The following is a 26,658-nucleotide window of genomic DNA, read 5'->3' as shown; positions in this document are numbered from 1 at the left end:
CAATGACTAACAGGTATTAACCACTTACTATAGTTGTTTATTCAAATACTGCAAGGGTCTGGATGAATGGATCCAAGTTCCAGGAAGAACGAATTATTTTTTTCAGAATTATTCAGTACACAAGCTTTATTTTTTAATTCTTTTTTAAAGCGAAAACCAATGCAAATGAGCATATATTTTTTTAAAAACTACTGTGTACGTACAACCTGAAAAATTTCAAGTTTCAGAAACACTAATCTATGTTTCTGTGAGGCATACAACTTTCACAAGAAATAGCCCAATTATTTAGAAGATATTTCTAAATACCTTCTAAATCTAGGTTAAAGCTTTGTTGATTAACTGAAAAAAACTATTTTCTTAATATCGAAGATTGACTGGGTATATTTAGCAATAGCAATAGACCTATATACCGCTCCATAGTGCTTTACAGAAGGGGTCCCCAAACCCCGGTCCACAAACCATTATCGGTCCACAGTACATTGGGAATTGGTCCATGCAAGCGGTGGGTAAGTGCACAAAGCTCTATTTGCACAAAAGGCAGGCGTGTAAGCCAAACCATCCCTCCACCTCCACCACTGCCTGTTCACAAAGCCAAAAAGGTTTAAGACTGCTGCTTTATGCACTCTTTGAGCAGTTTACAGCATCAGCATATTGGCCCCAATAATCTGGTTTCTCATTTTATCTACCTTGGAAGGATGGAAGGCTGAGTCCATCTTGAACTGGTCAGGATCAAACTCCTGGCAGTAGGCAGAGCTAGCCTGCAATATTGCATTCTGGTATGGCACCACCACAGCTGCTATTTACCATTACCATTCAGAACTATCATAATCAGCATGTTGACATGTCTGCAGTTTTTTACATAATTTCACATTCAGAATTAAAGAAACATACACATGTTGCAGAAACCAACATCAGCTTTCCAACCATAGCTCATTCAGCCCATCTTTGTGGGTTCATGCACTGTTGAGAAACAATTTTTGCTACATAATTACATTACATTATTATGTACCACCCTTAGGTGAGTTGGGAGGTTATATAAATTTGAGAGATAAATAATAAATGAATGGATCTCAGGACTGGACTAGGATAAAATGGGGTTGCCTAATTTTTTCTCTCAAGAGTCAGGCACACAAAGCTAGCATGTTCTGCTGGTTTTCTCTGTTTATAAATCAGATTTTTCACATTACTGATGTAAATTAAACATGTAATATGGAAAAACATATTGCACTTCTGACCATACACCAGTCTTATGTAGCCTGATGTTCTTCAGACTATTGAACTATAATTCTCACTAGCCTCAGTCAGCACAGCCAATAGTCAATAAAAATGAGAGTTGTGGTTCAACATATGGAAACCTATTTCCTGGGAAATAATGTAGCACAACAGGTTTCCTTTTCAAATTCATATTCAGGAATAATATGCACAAAGTCAAAGCATCACTTTTCTATTTATCTGTAATTCCTAAAGGCATAAATAAGAGCAATAGATGGTAACTCACTTGTTATTTTCGCAAAGTTTGCCCTTGATTGATCAAACATATCTCGAATGCCAAGTTCCTTAAGAGGTTCTTTTAAATCTGTTTCTGCTTCTGCTGTAAACCTAGGGGAGCCATATCAAATATGTAAGATTGCCTGTAAAACTATCGATCCTATTTTTTTCCATTAAAATGAGGGGGGGGGAATTACATACTTGGGCAAAATGACCTGTACCCTCTTTTGAACCATAGTTGTCATCCAGCTCTGTATAGTTTTTGTGCTAATATGAGGAATAATAGCAGACAAGGGAGTTGAAATTTGTGCAGGCAAAGCAATCAACATGCTGATACTTTCACCGTGATATGGCAGTTCTATAGTATTATACCACAAGTCATTAGGAGTGCTTGTTGTGCCTATAAAACAGGAAGCAAATAAAAATAATTAAAAATACAGAAGGATTGGAATCATGTAGTGTTATTCTCAGTCAGCCTACAGATGTGGAGGAGGGGGCAATATGAATACTACTTTTGTACAAAAAGTCTCTGTATTTTCACATGAAATAAGTTCAAATAGACATGAAATACAGTTAGTAATCTAAGAATGGAATGGAGAAGGAAACCATTTTCCTGACTCAAGTTTAAAAAAACCTAATCGGAACATTTTAAATCAGCAATGTCAGAATGTTTTATTGGTTTCAGTACCACAAACTAACATGCCAACTATGTTAATCAAGGCCAACTCACTCTTCAGATTTGCCTACATGATCAGAAACTAAAGATACCACCAGGAAGAACCCAGATATTTACAGAATTAGACTACAGATATTCTTTGACTTAAAACTACAATTGAGCCCACAATTTCTGTTGCTAAGCGAGACACTTGTTAAGTGAACTTTGCCCCAATTTACAACCTTAAGTGTTAAGTGAATCATTGGAGTTGCTAATTAACTGAATCTGGTTTCCCCACTGACTTCGCTTGTCAGAAGGTCATAAAAGGTAATCGCATGAGCACAGGACACAGCAACCGTCATAAATATGACTCAGTTACCAAGTGTCTGAATCTTGATTACATTACCACAGGGATGCTGCAATGGTTGTAACAGTCACAAGTCACTTTTTTCATGCCATTGTAACATTGAACAGTCACCAAATGATGTGTTGTAAGTCGAGGACTACCTGTATTACTAGAACATCCAGTATGACTTTAGTCAAAAGTTTTGATCTACTTTATGTATATATAGCCAATGAATGTGCAGTTGTAAAAAGCTTTAGCACTGGATCTCCTACCAAAAATATTAACATATACATTCTCCATTCTTTCATGGCAATGTGTTCAGGGATTGATGTCAAGGTACATGTTTCACAACAAAGCCAGTGAAAGTATATTTATGATGTTCAGAAAGGCTGAGGAGATAAGAGAAGACTCCAAATGGACGCACCAAACTTCAAGACATGTGATTACCTTGATTTTCTGAGTAACACTTTCTTGGGTAGCTTTGGGAAGCTTTTTTCTAAATGACCTGCACAATCCCACTAAATATTTTCTTAATCTCAGTCCATAGGATTTTAGAGGAAGGTAAATTTCAGAATTTTAACATTTTATTGAACATACCACATCGGAACACTGACAACTGAGCCAGCATAGGCACTTGGTAAGTCTTTCCATCACCTCCATTGAATGTTCGCTTTTTTGTGTTTTCAGGTTGAAATCGGGACCTCCACAATCCCTTAAAATATACTGCATTTATCACTACTAATCTGGTCAGAGCACTGTCAATATCATCTGGGGTTAGGACATTGTCGATCATACCTAAACAAACAAAATCCAACCTCAGTTCAGCAGTAGAAAGTAAAGAACACATTTGACATGTTATTATATACTGAAGCAACTTCAGAGGAGTCACATGGTGACTGGATTTTCATGCCACTACAAAATCTGGTTAAAAAAAAACCCATGCCCACTATTCTATCATGTATGGACCTCTTATATGTTTTCTCTGGGAAGTGCCTGCTATTCCATGACTTGGGAGATTGTACTTGTAAGGGTTTAAGGCCCTTTTCTGATTAATCTGGCACTTAAGAGGAAACTGCATAGAATCCCATCCAACCAGAAGCACCTCAAATCCCTACCCTAACATGTCACAACTCTGCTTGCCATTCCCTTAATTGTCCTCTCTTGCAGTCACTATCCACCTGACTCAATTCTACCCAACATCTCCTTCCCCAATCCCTACCAAATAATGCCCTTCTGCCTTCCATCAATATGCATACAAAAGACTAAAGCTACAAGCTTGCCACCTTGTCAGTCCAGCCCTCTTAAAATGACCCATGAAAAGGAAATATTGCTTATAAGACTGTGAGCCTTATAAACCATTAATAAAGAGGAAAAGCATCAGAAAATAAAACACCAATTCTGAAACCAAGAATGCTATAAAGAACATAAGGAGAGAAAGGTAGGAACAGATACACAAACCACTGACATGTTCCTGAAAATTCTTAACAACCAACCAGGAAAAGCAAATGTCATCTTATTCTTCCCAAATCTTTCTAGATATATTGGATTATCATTGTTTGGAACTTTATCATTTAAACCTTATCGTGGATTTAAACCTTATCGTGGATTTAAACGTTATCATGAAGTTTCAGTTTCAGAACATAGACATGAGAGAATCCACTGCATTTTTCTCCTCCTTAGTGGCAATAATTGCTGTTTGTTTTAGAATGAAAACTCTGCAAGGACCCTAACAAACCGAGTCTATTGTCTGAGCAACCACTCTGCTTTTGGCTATGTTATTGATAGCATCCCTGGATCAGAAAGAGAAGGCCATTGTGTCTGTGTGTGTGAATGTCCATGCACATGCATGTGAGCATCTTTCAGTCAGTGCTGACTCCTGTAAATTTCCAGGACAAGTCCCTCCAGTCTTTCTTGATTCTGAAGTGGTTTGCTGTTGCTTGCTCTCCTCTCTCAGCTAAGAGAGTGTGACTGGCCCAAGATCATCCAGTTGGCCCCTGAATTCTATCCTGGGGTTTTAACACTGGCTCCCATGGATATAGTACAATTTTAACCAAAACATATCCTAGCTAATTTGGACTAAAGCTTATTTTTCCCTATTTGCATAGCTGAATCACTTTACAATGCATCAATCTCACCCCAAATCCAATTAAAAAAGCATGAAGGAATACAGGGTGAATTTTAAGTTGGTAGAATTAAATAAAGCTTCATAAGAAAAATATAAATGCTTTGAGAAATAAATAAATAGAACATATATGTAAAGGAACAAATTACTTTAGAGATATATTTATTAATATTTGGTCATTATTATAACAAAGAAAAGTCCAGTATTAAGCAATTTCTCCAAAATCCTGGGCTTTCAAGCAAGATATCAACATTTCTTCTGTTTCACTATGCTCACCTGGAATAACTTTTTTCTTCTGGAATTTATAATATAGAATCTTCACTGCAGTAAGTTTAAAAGTATAATAAATAGAACAGGTTCATTTTTTTTATGAAAATGGAATTGTTGGTAAAATATCAACTAAAGGGGTAATAAGAACATTAGTACTTCTGTATTCCTACACTGAATTCAATCAAGGGAATATCGTTAGCTTGAAGAAAAATAATTGGAATTAATTGTAACATTACCTGGATTTTGTATCCTAAAAGAAATATGATAGTTCACAAAAATGTTTCTGAAGCAATCTGAATGCTTCAATGTTTAGCTTTTCAGCTTTTCTACTTATGCTTAGGAGTGAGAAGGAAAGTAGTAATAGCAAGACAGTCAGGATTAAAGATTCTAGGAAGAGATGCTGCCAGATCCGAGGCACTTTTATTACTATACTTAACCGTTAGCGTTCACAATCCCATACAAAATAACAGAGCATATGCAGTGTATATTCTTTTATAGTACTTAAAACCAAAATTTAGGCACTGGGGAAAAGAGGCAACAAATTAAAGAAGAAACAAGAGTGAGAAAAAGAAAAATATCACATACCCTCAGTTTTATTTTTGACCCACTGGTTCATAGTGTCAGAAGCAGCATTCGGATCCTTGAAATTTATATTTTTGACAGGGCATTGAAACACTTCACTGTTCCTTGAAATAAAAGGTGCTTCCATTTTCAGCCCACTGTTTGCAAAAACTACATTTGCAATTTTAACAATATCCTTATTCTTCCTTGAGACAATAGCTTTGTTTATCTTCTTCAATACTTTACCAGCTCCTGATTGAAAGACAAATAAAAAATAAAAGGTATTTTCATTTATAAATCTTTTGTTCACCATTGTTAGATTACATGGTACAGTCTAATGACTCAAGTTTTCACTTGTCTTATGTGATATTTTACTGTTTTGTTGCACTGATTGTGTTGGGTTTTATTTTAATTTTATAAATGAACAACTTATTAATAAGGGAGATATATAAAATGAACAAGGGACGCGGTGGCTCAGTGGGTTAGGACGCTGAGCTTGTCGATCAGAAGGTCGGCAGTTTGGCGGGTCGAATCCCGAGTGCCGCGTAACAGAGTGAGCGCCTGTTACTCGTCCCAGCTTCTGCAGTTCGAAAGCACGTAAAAATGCAAGTAGAAAAATAGGGACCACTACGGTGGGAAGGTAACAGTGTTCCGTGCGCCTTTGGCGTCTAGTCATGCCAGCCACATGACCACGGAGACGTCCTCGGACAAGCGCTGGCTCTTTGGCTTTGAAATGGAGATGAGCACCGGCCCCTAGAGTCAGAAACGACTAGCACGCATGTGCGGGGGAACCTTTACCTTTTACCTATAAAATGAACAATTACTATTTGGGTTAGAGAAGCCAATTAAGATAAAGGTAAGTACACTTGGCTTTCAGAATCTAACTTGATCTTTTTTACTACAGTTTTATTTATTTAGATTTTTCTTTTATCCCACCTTTATTTAATTTATAAATAATTCAAGGTAGTGAATATTTATTTATTTAATAATATTTATTTATTTAATAATATTTCTATACCGCCCTTCTCCCGAAGGACTCAGGGTGGTGAACAGGGCAAGAATAAAAATGCAGAATTACAAAAATTAAAAAAGGATTAAATACATGCCCACTAAAAACAATCAAAACAATATTAAAAACCCAATAAAACAACAGTAAAAAACCCCACCAATCCCCCATCAGGTCAGGCCGGCTTGTTCGAATAAGAATGTTTTTAGATCGTGGCGAAAGGAGCGAAGATCGGGCGCCATCCGGAGCTCAATCGGTAACTGATTCCATAGTTCCGGGGCGCCCACAGAGAAGGATCTCCCCCTGGGGGCCACCAATATAGATAATACTCTTTTTTCCTTCTATTTTCCCCACAACAATGACCCTGTGAGATGGGTTGAGCCAAAAGGAGGTGATTGGCCCAAAGTCACCCAGCTGGTTTTCATGCCTAAGGTGGAATTAGAACTCACAATCTAGAATCTTCCATCAGTGGATCAGAAAGGGATCAGTAATGAAGACACATTTAAGCAATGTTCAAATATTAAAATTTATTAGTACCTGGAATGAAATCATAATTCTATCTATCTATCTATCTATCTATCTATCTATCTATCTATCTAAAATTTATGCTGCCCATCTTTTCCCTATATGTTGACTCATAAACCTGATAATGGTAGCTTTCTTTCCTGTTACCATAAGAAGCTATGGAGGAACTTTCTGAATTTTGACAATGCTAAAAACAAATCTAGGAAGCAGGAATTCTTTGTGATCTATTATAGCTCATCATCGATCAGTAGATGCCAATCTGCTTCTGTTCATCCCTGAATTTCTAGAGGCAAAAAGGTCAGTCTGCAACAAAAAGAAAAGTTCTTGTGGCATCCTACAGCCTTATTTATTATGACATGATACTAGCACTGTCTTCAGCGGAAAGCCTTAAGTCACAAACAAAAGCAGCTCTAATTATTTCAATGGAGTCAAATACCTCAAATAAATTTGTTTGAAAAAGTCTTATCCAATTTATGCTACTATATAATCCAGAATTCTTAGGGCCAATGGCTGTGCTGGATTAAAATTCTAGAAGTGGTATTCCTAAAACATCTAAAGATTTTCAAGAAGATTGGTTTAGGAAATTTCTAGGCTGACAATTATACATCCTGGAACATATCTAGCAAAAATCTGATGCAAATGGAATAACTAAAGCTACAGTCTTTTCAACAGTGGGATTCAAATATGTGAACAACCGGTTGTCTGTGTGGCTGCTGCTTCCTGAAGTCCATTCTGGGCCTGGGCAACAAAAAAAATTAGCTACTGGTTCTGCCAACGTGGTGCGAACTGGCTGAATCCCACCACTGAGTCTTTTAAGTATTAAAGCCCGTTTCTGACACAATCAAATACACTGAACAGATAGTATCTGTAGAAGAGATGGAGGGAAAATCACGTATATATGTCAGAGTACTTAAACCATGGTTCTATTCCTCTGGTCACCCTACTGCATAGGTAATAAAGACCTCTAGTTTGAAAAGTAAAGCTCATAGTAAACAAAAAGATCACTACAGAGTTATTAGTCATTGAAGCAATCTGTGACAAGTTGCTGGTTCTCTTGTTAAGATGCAGTAAAAAACATTAAAGAGAAAGTTTCTGGATGGGAAAAACAATAAGGGTGTGGGCTAGAAAAAGCACTAAGATGAGTAGGAAAAAAAGTAGAATTCCCTAAGGTTTTATATGGCAACAACAATGATATGGCAACTGCTCCCCCTTGCCCCCCCCAACAGTCAGATTATACTGTTAAATTGCCAGGAAGCACAATAATATTTTATAAATATCATGCGAGTGCTCACACGGATATGTATGCATCCTGCATCAGGAGCAAGAGGCAGGTGGCATTTTGTTCTTTCTGCCCATTTTTGGCAATGAAATTCAATCCTGCTTACTCTGGAACCAAGAAATCAGTTCTTGTTAGATTTACTGTGCTTTAGCATTCGTGCCAGACACTGGAGCCAAGAATGCCTTCTGGTATGAGAGATAATGCTTCACTGTCATCTACTTAGTATGCATTAGGACATGATAACTGCTTAATGTACTGAACAACAGTAAGCACTGTTTTCCCACAGACTTCTTTATGTGCTTATGGAAAAGTTATGGCACAGATGAATTTATTTCAGAAATTAATACAAAAAGCCCAAATCTTGAAATAATAGATCAAAACCACTGACCATTTACACTGTATCTCATCACAGTAGTCAGCTGCTTCTTTGTCTTGCTGTCTGCTCCTAGCTGAAGCATCCCAAGCACTGATGCAATTCCATGTGGAGAAACCACAACATTATCGTCAGCTCTGGTTTTGACCAGTTGATTGAAAACTTGGATTCCAATGTCTGATCCCAATTCCTCGAGTGACAAATGATTTTGAGGAAAGCACACATAGGTTGAAATCAAGGCAGCAAAGAGGAGAGGAAAATGCCAATACATGGTTCCAATCTAGAACAACCTGAAAAAGAACAAAGAATGTATACAACGTGAAATGGCCCAAAACAGGTGAGCCTGGTGTGTGGATGTTTCTTCTAAAACTCCTAACTACCATGGCCCATAGTCCTTTATCCAGCTTCACAGATTCAAATTTTAAATCAGTACCCTCTCATAAAAACTGCACCACCACAAGAGGAAAAGCTGCCAATTATTTGCAGCAAATTGTTAATAGAATTAAAATAAATCCAGATTCAGTGCATGATGATTTATGCTATTATGTCAGTATCTCCACAGTCCCATTTTAAGCGATACAGCAGCTTTAATCACAACATATTTTAAAGAATGCTAACTCTGACATATTTGTTTCTAAGAACATCCTTTTACAGGAAAAGCATTTTTACAATTCTGAAATCATAACTTGCCTATTAATTTAATGTATCTTAATTCTACTCTTGTTTTGCTCTCTGGAATGAAATTGTAGAAAATCTTATTTTACTTCTGAGTCCCGATACAGAATAAATCAAATGTTTAAGCACTTTCATTCCTTTAGCTTGAATGCACTGGAAACACAGTTGGTTACAGTGTACATTCTTTAATCTTTTCTCCTTCTTTTCTGGGCATTGTTCAAAGAATAAAATTTGATTTTGCAGGCAATAAGCAACACTGATCAAGGACGTGCATCCATTTGTGTATGTTCTCAGAATGAGAGATGGTAAGAAGTTGAAAGAAAGTAAATAATTTAAAGCAGGAAAAAACTTGAGTCTTTGTTTAAAGGCTTTTTCAGTCACACCATGCTTTAGTAGGCATAAAAATTTCTATAAGTATACTAATAGAGACAACACCTTGAGTATTCAAATAGGATAAGCGGATATTATTTACTGCTGTGCAAACAAAGCTCCTCTCTCTGAAATGTTAAGGCAAATACATCATTTGCAAACCTGCTCTGAAACTTAGTCCCCATAGTAATTTCTTTCACTGGCAATCACTCTAATAACAGTATTTGCTCAATCTCAGTAACTTTTAAGTTGTGTAGACTTAAACAACTCCCTGGATTTTCCATATAGCATGCTGGGTGAGAAAGTTTTTGAGGTTGAGAAAACATTGATGTACAATATCATCCCAATAGTTGCAAACTTCCAGAAAGTGAGTAGGAAAGGCACTGTTTGAGTCTCTATAGTAAGCATGTTCAGTAGTACCAGTGCTTTTTTGTAAAAGAAAAAGGTGCCGGAACTCTCACATGTCATACAACCCACCTTGCCTACCCTACAAGGCTCCATCTAAAAAAGGTGCCGGAACTCCATTCTGAGCGTTCTATGAGAAAAAAAGCCCTGAGTAGTACAAAGGCATGGGCAAGGCCCACTTCTTTGACTAACTCCCATTAATTACATAAGGAAGGTCTCTAAGCAGAACTCTCAAGATAATTGGATCAAATGAATGGAATCAATTTTTACAGGAAAAAATCCTGATGTAAGTGCTGTACTGGATTTAAAGGGTGAGGACTTTGATTAGGACCTGGAAGTTGATAAAAAATCAGGGCAGTGCTCTCAAAACCAGGATTACTCTATAAAGGCAGAGATAGTTTTGTATATAGTGCAGAAGTCTCACGTGGGACATAGCTATTTTAATACTTCAAAAACAAATGCTTTCTTCATACTAACATGTTCCAAAAAGCACCTCCTTTAGCTATCATATGTAGTTTTTCATCATATTTAATTTTGTAAGAATAAAGTAACCTAGAAATTAGATAGCCAATTTGATCAGAAGGGGATCAGCATAGGTCAAAAAGTACTCTTTTTTCAATAAATATAAGTATTTAATTCATCTAGGGGGAAAAAGTACAGCTTTTTAATGAGCTGGAATAATTATTCAATTAACTAGTTCACAATACTTTTAGCAGAATACATAAAATAGGAAGAACTGCGAAGACTTCAGTTTAGCTCTTGCTTCCCTGCTTTGTCATTTGCATTTCAGTGAACAAAGCTTAACAATCTTACACAAAAGCAATTCAAATATAATTATGTATTTAGATTATTAAGCTTGCAATATAACTTAATATAAAGAAATGGACTGTCTGCTCAGATTTTATTTTTCACATTTTTTAATCATCCATCTCCTGTGGAGAGAGAAATTTGTCTAAAGCAGGGGTCTTCAAACGCTGGCTGAGGAATTCTGGGAGTTGAAGCCCACAAGTCATAAAAGTGCCAAGTTTGAAGACCCCTGGTCTAAAGCAAGCTCATGCTATGCTTTCTTTTTCAATGGCATAGGCCAGGGGTGTCAAACTCAATTTCATTGAGGGCCGCATTAGCACTGCGGTTGCCCTCAGGGGGCCGGGTAGGTATGGCCAGGGTGGGCGTGGCCTACTGGGTGGGCGTGGCCTACTGGGTGGGCATGGCTAGAGTGCGTATGGCCTACTGGGTGGGCATGGCCAGCTCTACATCGTTCGCATCAAGCGTGCCTATGGGGGCCTGGGCAGGAGTGGGACAGATCTGAGGGTCTCTGGCAGAAGGAGGGTCTCTGGGCCAGGGCCAAGGCAGTGGGGGCCGTTCCCTCACTGTTTCCAGGATGGCTTCATGGGCCGCATGAAACCACTTCGAGGGCCGGATCCGGCCCCCGGGCCTTGTGTTTGACATGTCTGGCATAGGCTAATATTTCCTTAAAAGATGGTACATGGATATTTCTAAAAGAATGTCCAGTTCCCCAAAGTTAAAAAAGAAAAGTGAAGTATGCAGAGCATGGCTTCTAGAACCGTTTCCAACCTTATCGTCAGTTATGCCCGATCGATCAGAAGGCATCTATCAGTTCTATCATTAGAAGCAGAAATATTTCATTCCATATAATGAAGTAAAAGAAGTTTGAACATACAATTTTATCCCAGGGGACTAATCAGGATGTGCGTACGTGTTGCCATTGCCTGCTTATTTATATTTGAAGGTGGTACATATATGCTACTATGTGTATGCATATGTTCTTTCTCTGCCTTTCTGTTGCATCTCTGGGTGTTTGTATATTAAGCATACCTTGAGAAACATGAGGAAGGGAGGTATACACTTCATTCTGGGCCATGTGATTGAAAAGGGGAGCTTACAGTGGAGATAATGGCAGTATATGTAGGTAGTTAGACAGCATTCTGCTGCCTTTTAGATAATTTCTTCCCAATATTCAGTTGGTTGGAAAAAATAAAGACAGGGAAAGCACACAGAGCATGTCTTCTAGAATGCTTTTCAATCCCTTAATCTGCCGTGACCACAAAAGCACCTGTAGTTTCTTCTGTGAGGGTAAAAAACGTGTTGCACCTACGGTAGTATTTCTGCTTTTCCTTTGTGCAGCATCTCAGTGTTTACATAACAGTGTGCATTGGGGAAGCAGAGGGAAGGCTGTGTATGCTCTGCTCTGAATCACATAACTTGTAGGTGGGAGGGCTTAGAAAGGAGCAGCTGCAAACATTTTAAGCAGCTGCCCAAACGCCTCTCAGCCTCTCACGTAAGGCTGGATGTGGATGGGGAAAGCAATGTTTTTCTTCACAGCCCCCACATTGATCTGGTCCACTTTCAAACTCTTTCTCCTGCCTTATCAAATTTGCTCCATTATGTTCTGTCATAGAGTTATTCTACTGAGGGATAAAACTACCAAGTTTTAATATAATTTCAGTCCACATTCTTTTGGGCTAAAAAAATAAAATAAAATTGGTGCATAGCTTATTGAGAAAAGATTTCAACATCAATTAGGCTTTCCTAGAAGTACTGGTTCAGCTTACATATTTCTTTTTAAAAGGCTACTGTTAATAAGGCAGCAATGTCTAAATGCCTTTCATAAACAGTTATGTAATAGCCATAAAAATATTTTAGGAATTGTTTCTCTTCTAAAATTTTAATATTTGGATTTTATTTTTAAAATGTGACTGCTGCCTAAAAGAATCAGATTATCCTGGGACAACTGATAATAGGTTAAAGCAGTTGGTGTTAAACTGCTGGCCACAGGCCAGATGCATCATAGCAAAACTGTGCCCACCCCATTACTGGCAATGGCAAAAAAATCACGATAGGTCGCAATACGTCACATGATGTTGCAAGTTTGACACCCCTGGGTTAAAGCCACACAAAATAATAAAACAGTTCAAATGTACCTTCACTCAGCCTGGGATGATGAGAAATGTAATCCGAAATACTGACAGCACCAGGTTGAGGAAGGTTCTAGAATAGTCTGCATATTGTACTATAAATGGATAGCTGCTTTCCAGGACTAGATTGCAATGTAATAATTTCTTTCACATAACAACCTAAAAGGGCAGAGTCAAGAATATATAAACTTTAAAAAATGTATCTTATAGAAAAGTTGCCCACATCTAATAATAAAACATGGCTTTCTCTAAAATTCTACCTATGTATGTCTGAGTTAGTGATCCTACATCAAGGAAAAGTAAAATTATGAAACTTTGCATAATGTTTTAAAGTAATACAGACCTGTACAAAAAGGATGAACTCTACTTGAACCAGAAGGTAATCCATTAGCAATTAACAAAAGATGGCAGAGCAATTTTCATATTAATCCTGATCCAACAAATCTCATCCCCAAAGGATACAGCAATTCTAATTATTAAAATAACAATAATATACATCTAGGTTACAAAAAGTAAGAAAGAATGCCTAATCAAGTATGTAAGGTGAAAGGATTTCCAGGGAGAGCAATGGCAAACTCAACACAGCTCTGCTTTTCACGCAGCCAACAAATGGTGAAATTAAGAGCCAACGAATGGATCAGCTCCTGGGTACTCCTCTCCAGACTGAGGAGATGACATGGATCACCCACAGATTTGCTCCATATATAATCTCCTGCAAGGAGATAGTAAAATAACAATTTCCAGCAGATTCAAGTATTTATTCAGTCACAGATCAGCAAATTACCAGCAAGTTTGAGACCTCTGATTCCTGGGGCGGGGAGGGGGAATCATTGTGCCTAAACTACAGTTCAGCCCTTTCAAAAATACACTGGGTCCATCTACTTTTTCTCTTAACTATTTTAGAAAGCTGCTTATTATTGAAGTTAAGAACCTTCCAAAAAGTCCCTGGAAAAATCTCTTTTCACTCCAATAAAAGAAGCACCATGTAACTTTAAGCATTAAAAAGCTTTACTTTTTGAGAAACAACAAAAGGGGAACGAAAATCTTGATTTTGAAAAGTCAAAAGGCTATAGAATGGATGAACCTGAAAGAATATTTATTGTGGGCTGTTCAAAAATGAATATAAGAATTTATGAAGTTTTCAAAATTAATTGTAAGAAATTCTCCTATGGGAAAGTTTTGTTGATTAGAAAATAAACAGATGATAAGAGCGGATTTGAAGGCTGTCCTGGAGAGATGAATCAGAGAAAACAAACAATTATAATTAAAGGAGAAGAGACCATTAATACAATGGAACATGATATTGTTGACTATGGAAGAAATTAAGGCTGTTTGGGAACAATATACTCAAATTACTTACAAGATTGTCTGATCTGTAATAGAGGATATGGAAGAACAACAGATTTTGTTGATAAAACAGACGATGAGATTGATTTGAATGTGGATTCAAATTGGAGTTTAAATTACAAAATTATGACATGGAAAAAGATCCTATGGATTTGAAGACAGATTTTAAAATACGGAGTATAAGAGTGCTATGGGAAAAGATGCCAAAATGGATTTATAGATAAAGCCAGATAGTGCCTTAATAATTATACAAATTAGACAAATAATAATCAGTGACTTGGAAAGCTTTCTTATCTAGGATTTACAAAAGGAATATGTGAAATCAAGGAAACTGTTTTTGAGAAGAAACAAAGAGAAATTATACAAGCTCTTCCTGAAAGGAGAAATAGAAAAAGATAAGAAATCAACTTTTTTGGAGTAGAATAATGCTGGAAGGGACCTTGGAGGTCTAGTCCAGCCCCCTGCTCAAGGAGGAGAACCTATATCATCTCAGACAGGTGATTGTCTAGTCTCTTCTTAAAAATCTCCAGTGATGGAGCGCCCACGATTTCTGGAAGCAAGCTATTCCACTGGTTGATTGTCCTCACTGTCAGGAAGTTTCTCCTTAATTCCAGGTTGCTTCTTTCTTTGATCAGTGACCCCCTCTTCCTTGGGGCAGCCCCTGGCTCATAGTTAAGTGATTGTCCACTAGGACTCCAAGGTCCCTCTCACAGTTACTATTTTTAAGCCAGGTCTTGCCCAATCTGTACTTGTACCTTTGATTTTTCCTGCCTAAATGTAAAACTTTGCTTTTTTTCCACATTGAAACTCATTTTGTTGGATAGGGCCCATTGTTCAAGTTTGTCTAGATCTTTTTATATCCTGAGTTTGTCTTCTGGGGTGTTGGCTATTCCTGCCAGTTTGGTGTCATCTGCAAATCTGATGAGTTCCCCTTCAATTCCCTCATCTAAGTCATTGATCAAGATATTGCATAGTACTGGGCCTAAGATGGAACCTTAATTCACTGGCCGTTGGGAGACTGCAAACCTCTCCTGGTTCTTGCTAACTTTGATGAAAAGTCACAGGTTCAGGACAAGTTTCCCAAAACCTTTCCCTTACTTAATCCCCTGCCTCCTTCAGAAACCCACATATCTTTTATAAGAAAACAAAAAAGCTTTTTGCTTGCCTGTCTTGACTCTCTTTAGGACCGAGCTTCTGCAATGGTGTTTGATGCACATTTGTGCTGAAGCCACTTTCTCTTTGGAGCAGAACTTTTTCTTCAACTCAAAGCAAAAAGCTACAGGAAGATTTTCTTTGCTTGTTTCCATCCTTCCCTCTATCTTCAGCCTGGCAGTGAGTCATCTGTAAGTAACTTACAGATCTTGTTACTCTCTTTCCAGGTATGCAGAAAATTTAGCAAATTAAGTGGTTAAAAAGGATAGAGATTGGTGGGCAGAGATGGAAAGTTTATTTTCAATACCCTAACGGGGAGGGAATTATAAGGGCAAATGAACGTGGGGCAACTCCTAATTTTGAAACATGATTGTATGTAGTTTGGGAGTTTTGTCATAACTTTGGTCATTAAGTGACTTACCATATCTCAAGGACTACCTGTACTAGAGGTGGTGTTATATTACTGAATTTGTTTATATTGACATGGAAATAGGGGGAATAATCTTTTATATATCTTTTTCTTTTATTTGTTTCTATCTGTACTGTTTATATTTTCTTTAGTTTGTATTAATGTTTTCTTTTTGCATTTATAAACTTTAATAAAATGATTGCCAAAAGGAACTGTAAAAGGAAAGCCACTGGACACAATACTGGGAAAGACACAGTATATATAAATGCTATAAAGTCTCCAAGGTAAATTGGAGTACTAGAGTTCTGAGGCCATCATTTTTGTTAGACTTTCCCCTTTCCTTTTTATGACTCTGTAATTCCGTAATGTGGGGTAGAATCGGGATGACTGGATGGAGCTCAGCATCTACTGGCCGGATGCCCTTCCTGATGCCATGCAGAGTTTGCAGCAGATATTTTTTCTGTGAAGCCTGGGAGAGAAACATCTGCCATTACCTAGAATTGAACTTTCAACTTTCCAAGTGAGAGGCAAGCTTCATGAGTCTACCAAATATTCTTTTTCATGCTTCTTATTACAATAGTTTAATTTCTACATTCACTTATGTCATTCAATTTGGAGATTATCTTCTAATATTTTTCATATATAACCTGCACCTTTCTTTTCTTAAGTCATTCTAGTTTCCAAGTAATTTTTTTCACTACTTGCCTTTTTTCCGCAACATTTTTCCCAGAATTCACTCGACTGTATCAAATAATAATAGTCTGTCCCATATTCAAACATCTTATCTTTGTATTCTTCATTAATTTTTAAAAACCATTCATAATAAATAATCAAAGAAATCATGTTTAAGTATTTGTTCCTTTTCCAGGTATGCACACGAGTAGGATTAAACTGAAATCATGTATGCAAAACTGCTATTTTTCTAAGTAGCTGCTCAGCAAAGTTATCACTCACATTAAATCTTGGGGTTCTAAATGACACAATCATTTTTAGTACCCTGTCACCTTGTTTCCACTCATTCATTAAGGTCACCCAACAGAAGTCTTTTTCTATGCAGATTGCATGCATTAAGAATTTGCCTACATTTCTGTAAAATTCATCCCTGAATTTTTATCATCATTCATGACAAGATATTGTGTGTGACATCAATTCATCCTTTCTGACATAGACTTTTGACATACTTTCACATATAGTAGTAAAACCACATTTTCAAGGATTATAGCTTCTTGTTGGAAGTCAGCAAGAGGCTTAACAAGCAAAGACTGTATAGTAAGATCAAATATTATAAACTGAATATAGAATGTTTGAGAGTACTCTTAGCAGATGTGTAAGATAAGTTCAGTGATGTGCACAACGGAATGAAAAGTCAACAGCTCAATGCAATGCAGCTCACCAAATTCATCAATATGCTAGCTTCCCAGGCTCAACCCAACACAATGTTTATATCTGACTGAATGATAATAGATACAGTCTTATTTATTTTTACATTATATGCTGAGGGAAATGAAAATACTGTACTCCCTATTCAGTAAACTGTTAGCTGCAAACACAGACATGCATCTTGCTCAGGGAGACTACAAACATTTTTAATACACACATTGACAAGAAAAATGTTCTGAGGTACATACACAGTCAGATCCTACCAGCTGCTCTCCTTCTGTAGAGAGATAAAGTATTTGTTACACACACACACACACACACACACACAGAGAGAGAGAGAGAGAGAGAGAGAGACAGAGACAGACAGACAGAAAGGGAGGGATGGAGGGAGGAAGAAAGCAAGAGAAAGAAAGAAAGAAAGAAAGAAAGAAAGAGAAAAAGAAAAGAAAGCAATAAAGCAATAAAGCAATAAAGAAAGCAAGAAAGCAAGAAAGCAAGAAAGCAAGAAAGCAAGAAAGCAAGAAAGATAGATAGATAGATAGATAGATAGATAGATAGATAGATAGATAGATAGATAGATAGATAGATAGATAGATTGTGGAAGAAAAAGAAACGAAACCTGTGTGCTGAGGTATTGGTTTCTAATTTTATCCATAATTAATTCTTTTTTATACATTACTACCTCTAAAAGGAGTTTTGCATTTCGTCTTTTATTTTTTAATATAGTTTATTTTATGTAACCTTACAGTTTAAACTTTGCATTAATTAATTTAAATTTAGAACTCATACAAGATTACTGCTAACAAAAATTATTCCTTAATAAATTAAATGTTTTTAACTGTAGCATTTTGTAAACCCTACTGGGCAGAGCAGATTAAGAAATACTGCAAACTTAACGGAAGACTAAAGACTCCTTTTATTTGGATTGGCTATAGGAACATAACCTTGCAAGTTGATTGTGCTCCTCTTCCTTTTTTTATAGCTGTGTGAATTAGGGAGGTATCTGTCTGAAAGTTTTGTACACACTTTCTACAGACTTACTTTATGTTTTTCTTCTGTTCTTTTGCGTAACAATCTCCCCTCCCTCCCTGGAAGTCATCAGCTTTTCTCTCTACTCCAGGGGTGTCAAACTCAATTTCATTGAGGGCCGCATCAGCATTGTGGTTGCCCTCAGGGGGCCGGGTGGGTGTGGCCTGGGTGGGCATGGCCTACTGGGTGGGTGTGGCTAGAGTGCGTATGGCCTGCTGGGTGGGCGTGGCCAGCTCTACATTGTTCGCATCAAGGGTGCCTATGGGGGCCTGGGCAGGAGTGGGACAGATCTGGGGGTCTCTGGCAGAAAGAGAGTCTCTGGGCCAGGGCCAAGGTAGTGGGGGCCGTTCCCTCACTGTTTCCAGGATGGCTTCGCAGGCTGCATGAAACCACTTCGTGGGCCGGATCTGGCCCCCGGGCCTTGTGTTTGACATGTCTGCTCTACTCACTGCAATTGGCCTTGAAATAGACAAGTCAGAACAGATCATGAAGAGCTAAGATTTCTTCTTTTATTCAATTTATAGACAGCAGAGGGTGCACTTACTTGCAGTTGAAGACACTATTAAATACTTGGAATCTTTTAAACTAAAAATTATTGTTTCTCCATTTACTCGAACAAATCCCACTATTCTGGTTTATTAGTGATAACTTACCGTACTTTATTCAAAACATTCTAAAGTCCTCATTTACTGCTTACAAAAAAAATCCATTCAGACAAGTCTTCCCTACTCCAGGAGAGTCAGTAAAAGGCTATCATCATTCACAGCCAGCCGGCATAATCACGGACACCTTGATCCAGTATTTATAAGATATGTAGCAGAACATCAGGATTGGGTTAACTTGTAGACACAGGAAATACAGAGGTCCCAACATGTTTTTTTTTAGGAAGAAATGAAAAAGTTGCCAACCTAAATTGTACTTCACCATATGCAGTGTTGCTGTTGCAGCACAAACTGTCCATTTTACATATTCAAAAATATTAATCACTTAAATCTTCATTTCCTCAAACACGGTCCTCTATCATGATGTGTTTAATGCAAGATCCAAGCTGGGTCGGTCACCAGGACCAGAGGTTTCGTTTCCCAAGCTTTCGGATTTGTACTGGCACCATCCTCAGGGAATCTCTTTCTGGTAGAGTGCGTGCTTTGGGTTATTCTCTGTGTGGTATTTATATGGTGCCTGTCCAAAAGCTCAGAAGACTTAAACCTCTGGTTTAGGTGATTGACCAAGACTGGATCCTGAAACATTATCCTGATACAAGTTTATCTGCTTATTTAAGTGTGTAATCTCCTATGAAATTTACTGTTTTTCATAGCAGCGATGTATTAATGATAATTTAGAATTAACTAGTAAAAACACCAATAATATGCAGCATTCATCTATTTACTCCTTATGGTAATTCATTATTTATTTATTTATTTATTTATTTATTTATTTATTTATTTATTTATTTTTATTACATTTATATCCCGCCCTTCTCCAAAGACTCAGGGCGGCTTACAAGCTTAGCAGTATCACTAATATAACATCTACAGGGCTTTGCTGTTTGGCCCAGCAAGACTATACATTTATCTTTTATAAGACACAGTTACCTACAATATAAGGTACTTAATTAAATATTGATGAGTACACAGTTAAATCCAGCACTTCTGGATGATCCTGTATGTACTTTATATTTTATAAAGGCTAGTTCTTTATAAACCTTTTAGATCTCAAGATATTCCAATTTATTCATATGAGCCTCATTTAAAATTATTAAAACTTCCAAAACATTTACACAGACATCTATAAGGCTACCAAAGTTAACACATTACTGTCCACAAATACAAGAGGTATGACAAAATTGCATCCTATAAAATTCAACACATTTGCTTAAACTTTTATTTTAGGGCCAAAATACACATACCCAAAGTTCTGAACAGATTGTAAAATAAATTTTACTTGTTTTATTTCATGCCTATCGTTTGTTCATGTTATCTCAAATTATTCCGATGGACTCAAAACCTCTCTTGGGGAAAAAAATGTTCTGCTTCCAGTGCAAGTATTTGTCACTGACCTAGTTCTTCATTCTGAGCAGTTTCTGAAAGGATGTTGTCAACAACTACTCATTAGAGAGCCAAATGCTTTGGCAAGCTTTAACTAGGATAGACATTCCACTACCAGGATGGAGTGAACAAAAGGTTCACCTCATTTCCGACTGCTTAAACTCCCACTGATAGAAAAGTCATGCAATTCAGTAAAGATGAGAAGACTAAAGAGATGAGTAGAAAAAAGTGACTCTATTTGGCACAAATGTAATTCAACCCACATTGACATATGTCAGCATTTAACTGTGCCTTCAGGATGCTGTTTTCAAGTATTACATTTTAGATAAGCTTAAATTCTTAACCACAACATAATTAGTTCATGTTTTTCTGTTTGAGAAGCACAAATAAATTATTGGCACGTTCTTTTAGAAAACAAAACAAATATTTCAGACTTCGGGTATTAGTATTCAAGCATTGTTTTCTATTCACTCAAGTTGATAACTTTTCCAAAATATACTTAGATTCAGTAGTACAATTCTTATTATCAAACTGTTACTCAAACACTACAACTAATAAAACTATTTGCAAATAAACAATTTTCCAGTTAGTTACTATCATACGCAGTCATTTTTAACACATATTTTATGATGTTTTAAAATTATACAAAGATGCCTATATAAACTGTGTACAGAGAAGGCTATATAATTACAGTGCATTTTTCATTTTGTGATACTAAATATCATATGGAACTTCCAGAGGCATACTAATATTAAGGCTACAAACATCTGCTTTGTTCCAAATGTGTCTTAAGAAAGCCCTTTACCAAGAAAATTACACAGTATTTAAAGGTGTTATGAGAGGGATTGGAAGAAACCAAGTCTACCTTGCAATAGCTTTATTCATTAATTTATTAAGACAACTTTAAGTATGCAATTGGAGTCATTTGGGGAAAGACCGTGGTGGCACAATGGTTAGAATGCAGTATTTCACTGCCAGGAGTTCGATTTCTTCAATCCTGACCAGCTCACAGTTGACTCAGCCGTCCATCCTTCTGAGGTCAGTAAAATGAGGACCCAGATTGTTGGGGGCAATATGCTCACTCTGTAAACCACTTAGAGAGGGCTGTAAAGCACTGAGAAGCAGTATATAAGTCTAAGTGCAGTTGCTACTGCTATTAAAAACCAGCAAGCAGCATGACCATACCTGAGTCAGGAAGAATTGCTGCAATGTGGAAGATTCATTATTGCAATAGGAATTGTGACTTTTAGGATACTGATAATCATAACCTGTGTCCCACATGAACAGGCAAAGATCCCTGATGCTCAAATTGTTCCTCACTTATAGCAAATCACTGGTATCTCCAGATGAGGAAATAGGTAAACTCTTAGTACCAGTTCTTCCCAATAGCAGAAATGTAAGGAAAATGGAACAGGGCAAGTAAATATACAGTAGAAGGAGGGGTTCCAAACATTATTGTGGACACTAATAATTTGCATTTATTTTCAAGAGTGTTCTGACTCAGCAAAATGAAAAGATGCAAAGGATCAAATTGAGAGAAGGCAAAACATATAGATGACATCTAATAAATCCAATGGCAACACCAAGATTTGGTACACAGGTTAGTCCCCCATATATATGATCCATAAATCATATTTCTGTACTTTCATAGTGATTAACCAAACTATGGTCCAAATTGCTAGGTCACAGCTGGAATATTGTAGGCAGTTCTGTCACAGCATTAAAAATGTATATGGTGGAGATGTATTTATTAGAGTTGTTTGCTGAATTAGAGAGGGTTCAGACTTCAAGGGGTTAGAGCAAGTTCCCCAAGAGGAAAGGATGTAATATTTGATACTTTTTAATATAGAAAGCAAGTGAATGAGAGAGTTGAAGAGTACAAAAATTTGAATGGTATGGATAAAATAGACAAGGAGAAGTTAATTTCCTCTTCCCAGATTAGTAGAATTGAGGTTAACTAATAAAATTTAATCCTGGAAGATTAAACTTTGAAATCTGCTACCATGAGATGTGGAGCTATTACTCTGGCTGGCTTCACACACAAAAAAAGGGGGGTGGGGTTGGACCAATTCCTGAAAGTCACAGGGAAGCAATTAGCCTTTGAAGACCATTTGCTGGAGATTTGTGGGTTTCGTTAGCCACTCTGAGAACAGACAGATGGACTTGATGGGCCAGCCATTCAATCCAACAAGGCATTGCTTATGTTCGTATGCTACTTTGTGTTGCAATGGAATAAAGCAATATATTTTCCCATTTGCCAAGTGGAATACATTGACAACAATTATTGATTCCAGTTCTTCCCCTTCTTATTCATCAGTCCAAAGATGCTGCAGGCTCTGCTTGCTTCAGGTTTTCTACAAACTGAATCTAGTCTTGGTGAATTGCTCAATACCTACTGACTATCCCACACAATTTTTCTACAAAATTAGCACTGAGACCTTCCCTAATAGACTACGGAATTTCAAAACCTACAATACCCTTCATACAGAGCTCTTTCCTACTGAGCTGGCCTGACAGTGATCATTTCCTGGGAATTTTAATCTTGCAGGTGCCTGACAAATTGCTTCTCCTAAGCATTGTAACTATGGGATAAGATGGACTCTGCTCTATTTGGATTAAGTGGTTATCATAACAGGAAGAAACATATACTGAAATTCTGAGCACATCAAAATTATAATGACTAATAGTTCAGACAAGTCAATTATTTGCCACTATTCTAATCTATTTCAGTGACTCCAACAGCTAGGCCCTATGGCAGGGGTAGGCAACCTCGGCTCTTTTATGACTCATGGACTTCAACTCCCAGAATTCCTGAGTCAGCTATGCTGACTCAGGAATTCTGGGAGTTGAAGTCCATGAGTCATAAAAGAGCCGAGGTTGCCTACCCCTGCCCTATGGTAACTACTCAAAATCAAAAACTACTATCTAAAGTTCTACAAAGTATCATTCAATTTCCACACAATGTCTGAAATGTAGTTCTCCGCAAGGACGGTGTAAATAAGATTGAAAGTAATATTCAGCTTTTTTTCTATTGATTGTAGATAAATTTCTGCCCATATACTTGACTTGTCTGACCCTAGCAGTTAATTTTAATACTATATGGAGGAGATATCTGCTTGAGAATCTACACTTATATGGAATCTCTGAGGAAATTCTCCTATTCAAAAAGTGAGAACATGCCAGAAAGGTACCCAGAACCCATTGGACATAGAAAAGCAACTAGATCAGTATAAGCTATCAAGATGTTTTCTTAAGGAGCTGATCTTTTTCACTCAGACTTGTGGAATATTTAAATTCCATTTGTTTCCAAGTTGAGGAAGTCTTGAACTAATTGCACTAAATCACTTATTGATTTAATGTTTAAGGTTTAATGCTCCACTTTCGCTCTATTTGAAAACAAGTACTGTCTCTCTCTCTCTCTCTCTCTCTCTCTCTCTCTCTCTCTCTCTCTCTCTCTCTCTCTGTGTGTGTGTGTGTGTAAATAAATAAAATAACCTATGGTTTCTGTATTTGTGATGTAGATGCTGCTGGATATACATACAGTTTCTATAGGGATTCTAAGACTTCTTTTATTTACCCTGATATATTAAATACCCCTGGCACAGAGATGCTTTTTACATGCAAAATCTTCTCTTGGACCAGACTGATCTATTTCCTTGGCTGTTGCTAAAATCTGCCATATAGCTACTAAATCTAGGCAAGAACTAACAACTTTCAGGGATAATATTTTCCAGACTCCTGCCATTTATTTATTTTATTTTTTATTTTATTTTAATTCCATTTATATCCCGCCCTTCTCCGAAGACTCAGGGCGGCTTACAAGCTTAGCAGTAGCCTTCATTCTATGTATATGCCTGCTTATTAGGGCTTTCACACCCACCCCAAGCAGCATTATTACAAAGTCAGCTTAATTGCCCCCAACAATCTGGGTCCTCATTTTACCTACCTCGGAAGGATGGAAGGCTGAGTCAACCTTGAGCCTGGTGGGATGCGAACCTGCACTAATTGCAGGCAGCTGGTGTTACTTAAGGAGGTATTAGCCCACTGCTCCACCAAGGCTGTTTAGCTCTGCCTATAGACAATGTCTTCGTTTTTTAAAAAAAACAACAGGATTTTACTCTTCATTTTTAGAATCTTCTTAGCTCAATTTCTAAGTGCTTTTTGTTTAGTATTAATAATAATAATAGTTACACTCATAGGCAGAAAGTAATCAGAATAGACAGACGTTTTCTGGGCTGTTGCTTAAATCGTTTCGGTTTTGCTTTATTTTTGTTCTTGCTTTTATGCTGACCCTTGGCCGAAATTAACTGCTCGTTTGCTTGATTACCAGCCTCAAACGGCTCGCAGTACCCAAGGTCTATCAGAGGGAGGTGAGTTGCCTTGTTCGATTAACTGCCAATTTAACTCCCCAAGTCCGTCAGAAAAACACCTCGCTTGCACAAAAAACTTTTTAAGCTCAGGAGTTCTTACGTTCCGCAAACTCAGTTTCGTCCCCACCATTACATTTCAGCCAATTTCCTGGCGACCAGTCTTAAATAAACTAACGGCTGTCATCTGGCACGCGAGAATCTGAGCCAGTCTCTCTGCCAGCCACCGGCAGTCGGGGCAGGGAAGAGCCGCGGGGGGTGTTTGGGGAGACCCCCCCCCCAGGGGAGGGTGAGGCGGGAAGGCAGAAAGGGAAAGGAAGCAGGCCAATCACGCCCATATGGAAGCCGGAAGGAGGAGAGAAATTAAAGCCGGACAAAGAAACAAAAGGACGGAGAAGAGGAAGAAGGGGCGCGCGCCGTGGGGAGAACTCGCTTCCTCCAAGACTCATCCCAGGAAACCAAAACGCTCCCGCTTGAGACGTACCTCGCTTCGAAGCGGCCGGAGAAAAGGCTACTGCTGCAGCTCCGCGTCCTCCCACCGCTCGGCTCAGCGACTAAAGCGAGCCGCCCCAAATCCGGCATTTATCCCGCCGCGGTCGAGAGCGCGCAGAAGCGACCAGGCGGCGCCCACTTCTCTTCCTCTCTCTCTCTCTCTCTCTCTCTCTCTCTCTCTCTCTCCGCAACCTCCGCCTCCTCTGCTCGACTTTCTCCACCGCGTTCCGGCCTTTCTCTTTCTTCCGCACAAGATCGCGCGGCTAAAAAAAAAAAAAAAAGGGGGGGGGGAATCTCGCTGGTCCCGATCCGGATTCCGTTTCCCAAGTCAGCAGCCCTCCCCGTCACGAAAGCCCGGCCGCCGCTGGCTCTTTCTTCGTCGCCTCCCCCCTCCGTCAAAGAGAAAGCCAGAGGGCGGCTTCGGGCGCCGGCGTGGCTCTGCTCTCTTTCGCTTCCAGGCGGAATTCTTGCCTCGCCCGGTTTTCAGGATGTGCTTGAGAGATAATTGTAGTTGCTTTCACCGATAACACGCTATCCATATCTTTTTTTAAAAAAAAAAAAAGGGGGGGGAGAAAAAGCCTTGAGTGAACTCAACGATGTTTTAAATCAGGGGTCTTCAAACTTGGCCCTTTTATGACTTGTGGACTTCAACTCCCAGAATTCCTCAGCCAGCTTTGCTGGCTGAGGAATTCTGGGAGTTGAAGTCCACAAGTCATAAAAGGGCCAAGTTTGAAGACCCCTGTTTTAAATTAATGGCCAACCGCAACAAAATGTTGCAGTACATCCAACACCCGTCCAAGATGCAAGAGGTATCTCGGAGGTGCTTTTTCTTCCATCTACTGCTAAGCTTGTAAGCCGCCCTGAGTCTTCGGAGAAGGGCGGGATATAAATGGAATTAAAATAAATAAATAAATAAATCTTACCCCAATTTTCCTTTTCTCCCGAGCAGCATAACTTGGCCAGTTGCTCAGTCTCCCTAAGTAACTCTTAAAAAGATTTTCCTGTTGAGGTTTCTTTTTGGGTTGGGTTGACTCTGCAACTGTACATTCCTAATGAAAGTAGAAGTAGGCTTATGAGAGATACCTTATGTGCATGAATAAAGTTGTTCTGGCATACAGGGAATAGCTGCAGTCACACTAAGCAGAAATAAAATGTGCCATGCATGCAGCACGCTAAGCCACACAAAATTCATGTATATGTCATGCATATATCTTAATATGGTGTTCAAGTTTATCTAGACAAAGGAATAAGATTGTCATAGATCACCCACTTTTGTCTCTAGCCTGATCCACTACAAATTTGAGTCCTATCAAATATTAACAGGTAATCCCTTGAAAAATACTTCCAAGGGAATTAACTGAACAAATTAAAATGTTCTACACTTCTGTGCATACTGCATTGCATTGCTACATGTGTTGGACTGGAAA

The 26,658-nt window shown here is 38.1% G+C and overlaps 1 protein-coding gene and 1 long non-coding RNA gene across 4 annotated transcripts in view; one reads left to right on the top strand and one right to left on the bottom strand.

Moving 5' to 3' along the window:
• SERPINE2 (serpin family E member 2) overlaps positions 1–25,436 on the bottom strand; it is a 79,287-nt gene extending 53,851 nt beyond the window's left edge. For 2 of the 3 annotated variants that reach the window (XR_014492740.1, XM_083364568.1), the window contains exons 1-6: positions 25,224–25,436; positions 8,641–8,915; positions 5,467–5,694; positions 3,087–3,284; positions 1,690–1,888; positions 1,499–1,599 (exon numbers count right to left, since the gene is read on the bottom strand). Coding sequence is in view for 2 of the 3 variants with exons in the window: in XM_083364568.1 (XP_083220694.1) it covers positions 1,499–1,599; positions 1,690–1,888; positions 3,087–3,284; positions 5,467–5,694; positions 8,641–8,896 (982 nt within the window). In the remaining variant the exon portion in view is untranslated. Of the gene's footprint in view, positions 1–1,498; positions 1,600–1,689; positions 1,889–3,086; positions 3,285–5,466; positions 5,695–8,640; positions 8,916–13,016; positions 13,170–25,223 lie in introns of all 3 variants that reach the window. The other variant, XM_083364569.1, reaches the window with a different exon arrangement.
• On the top strand, positions 15,596–16,443 carry LOC310641463. Its single transcript, XR_014492735.1, has 3 exons — positions 15,596–15,736; positions 16,128–16,202; positions 16,295–16,443. It is a non-coding gene; the product is annotated as an uncharacterized lncRNA (long non-coding RNA).
• Positions 25,437–26,658: the final 1,222 nt, after the last annotated feature.

The sequence above is a fragment of the Vipera ursinii genome (assembly GCF_947247035.1).
Source record: "Vipera ursinii genome assembly, chromosome: 5".
Classification (NCBI taxonomy): Eukaryota; Metazoa; Chordata; class Lepidosauria; order Squamata; family Viperidae; genus Vipera; species Vipera ursinii.
Note: the sequence above shows the minus strand (reverse complement) of the source record. Positions and strands in the feature narration are given on the sequence as shown.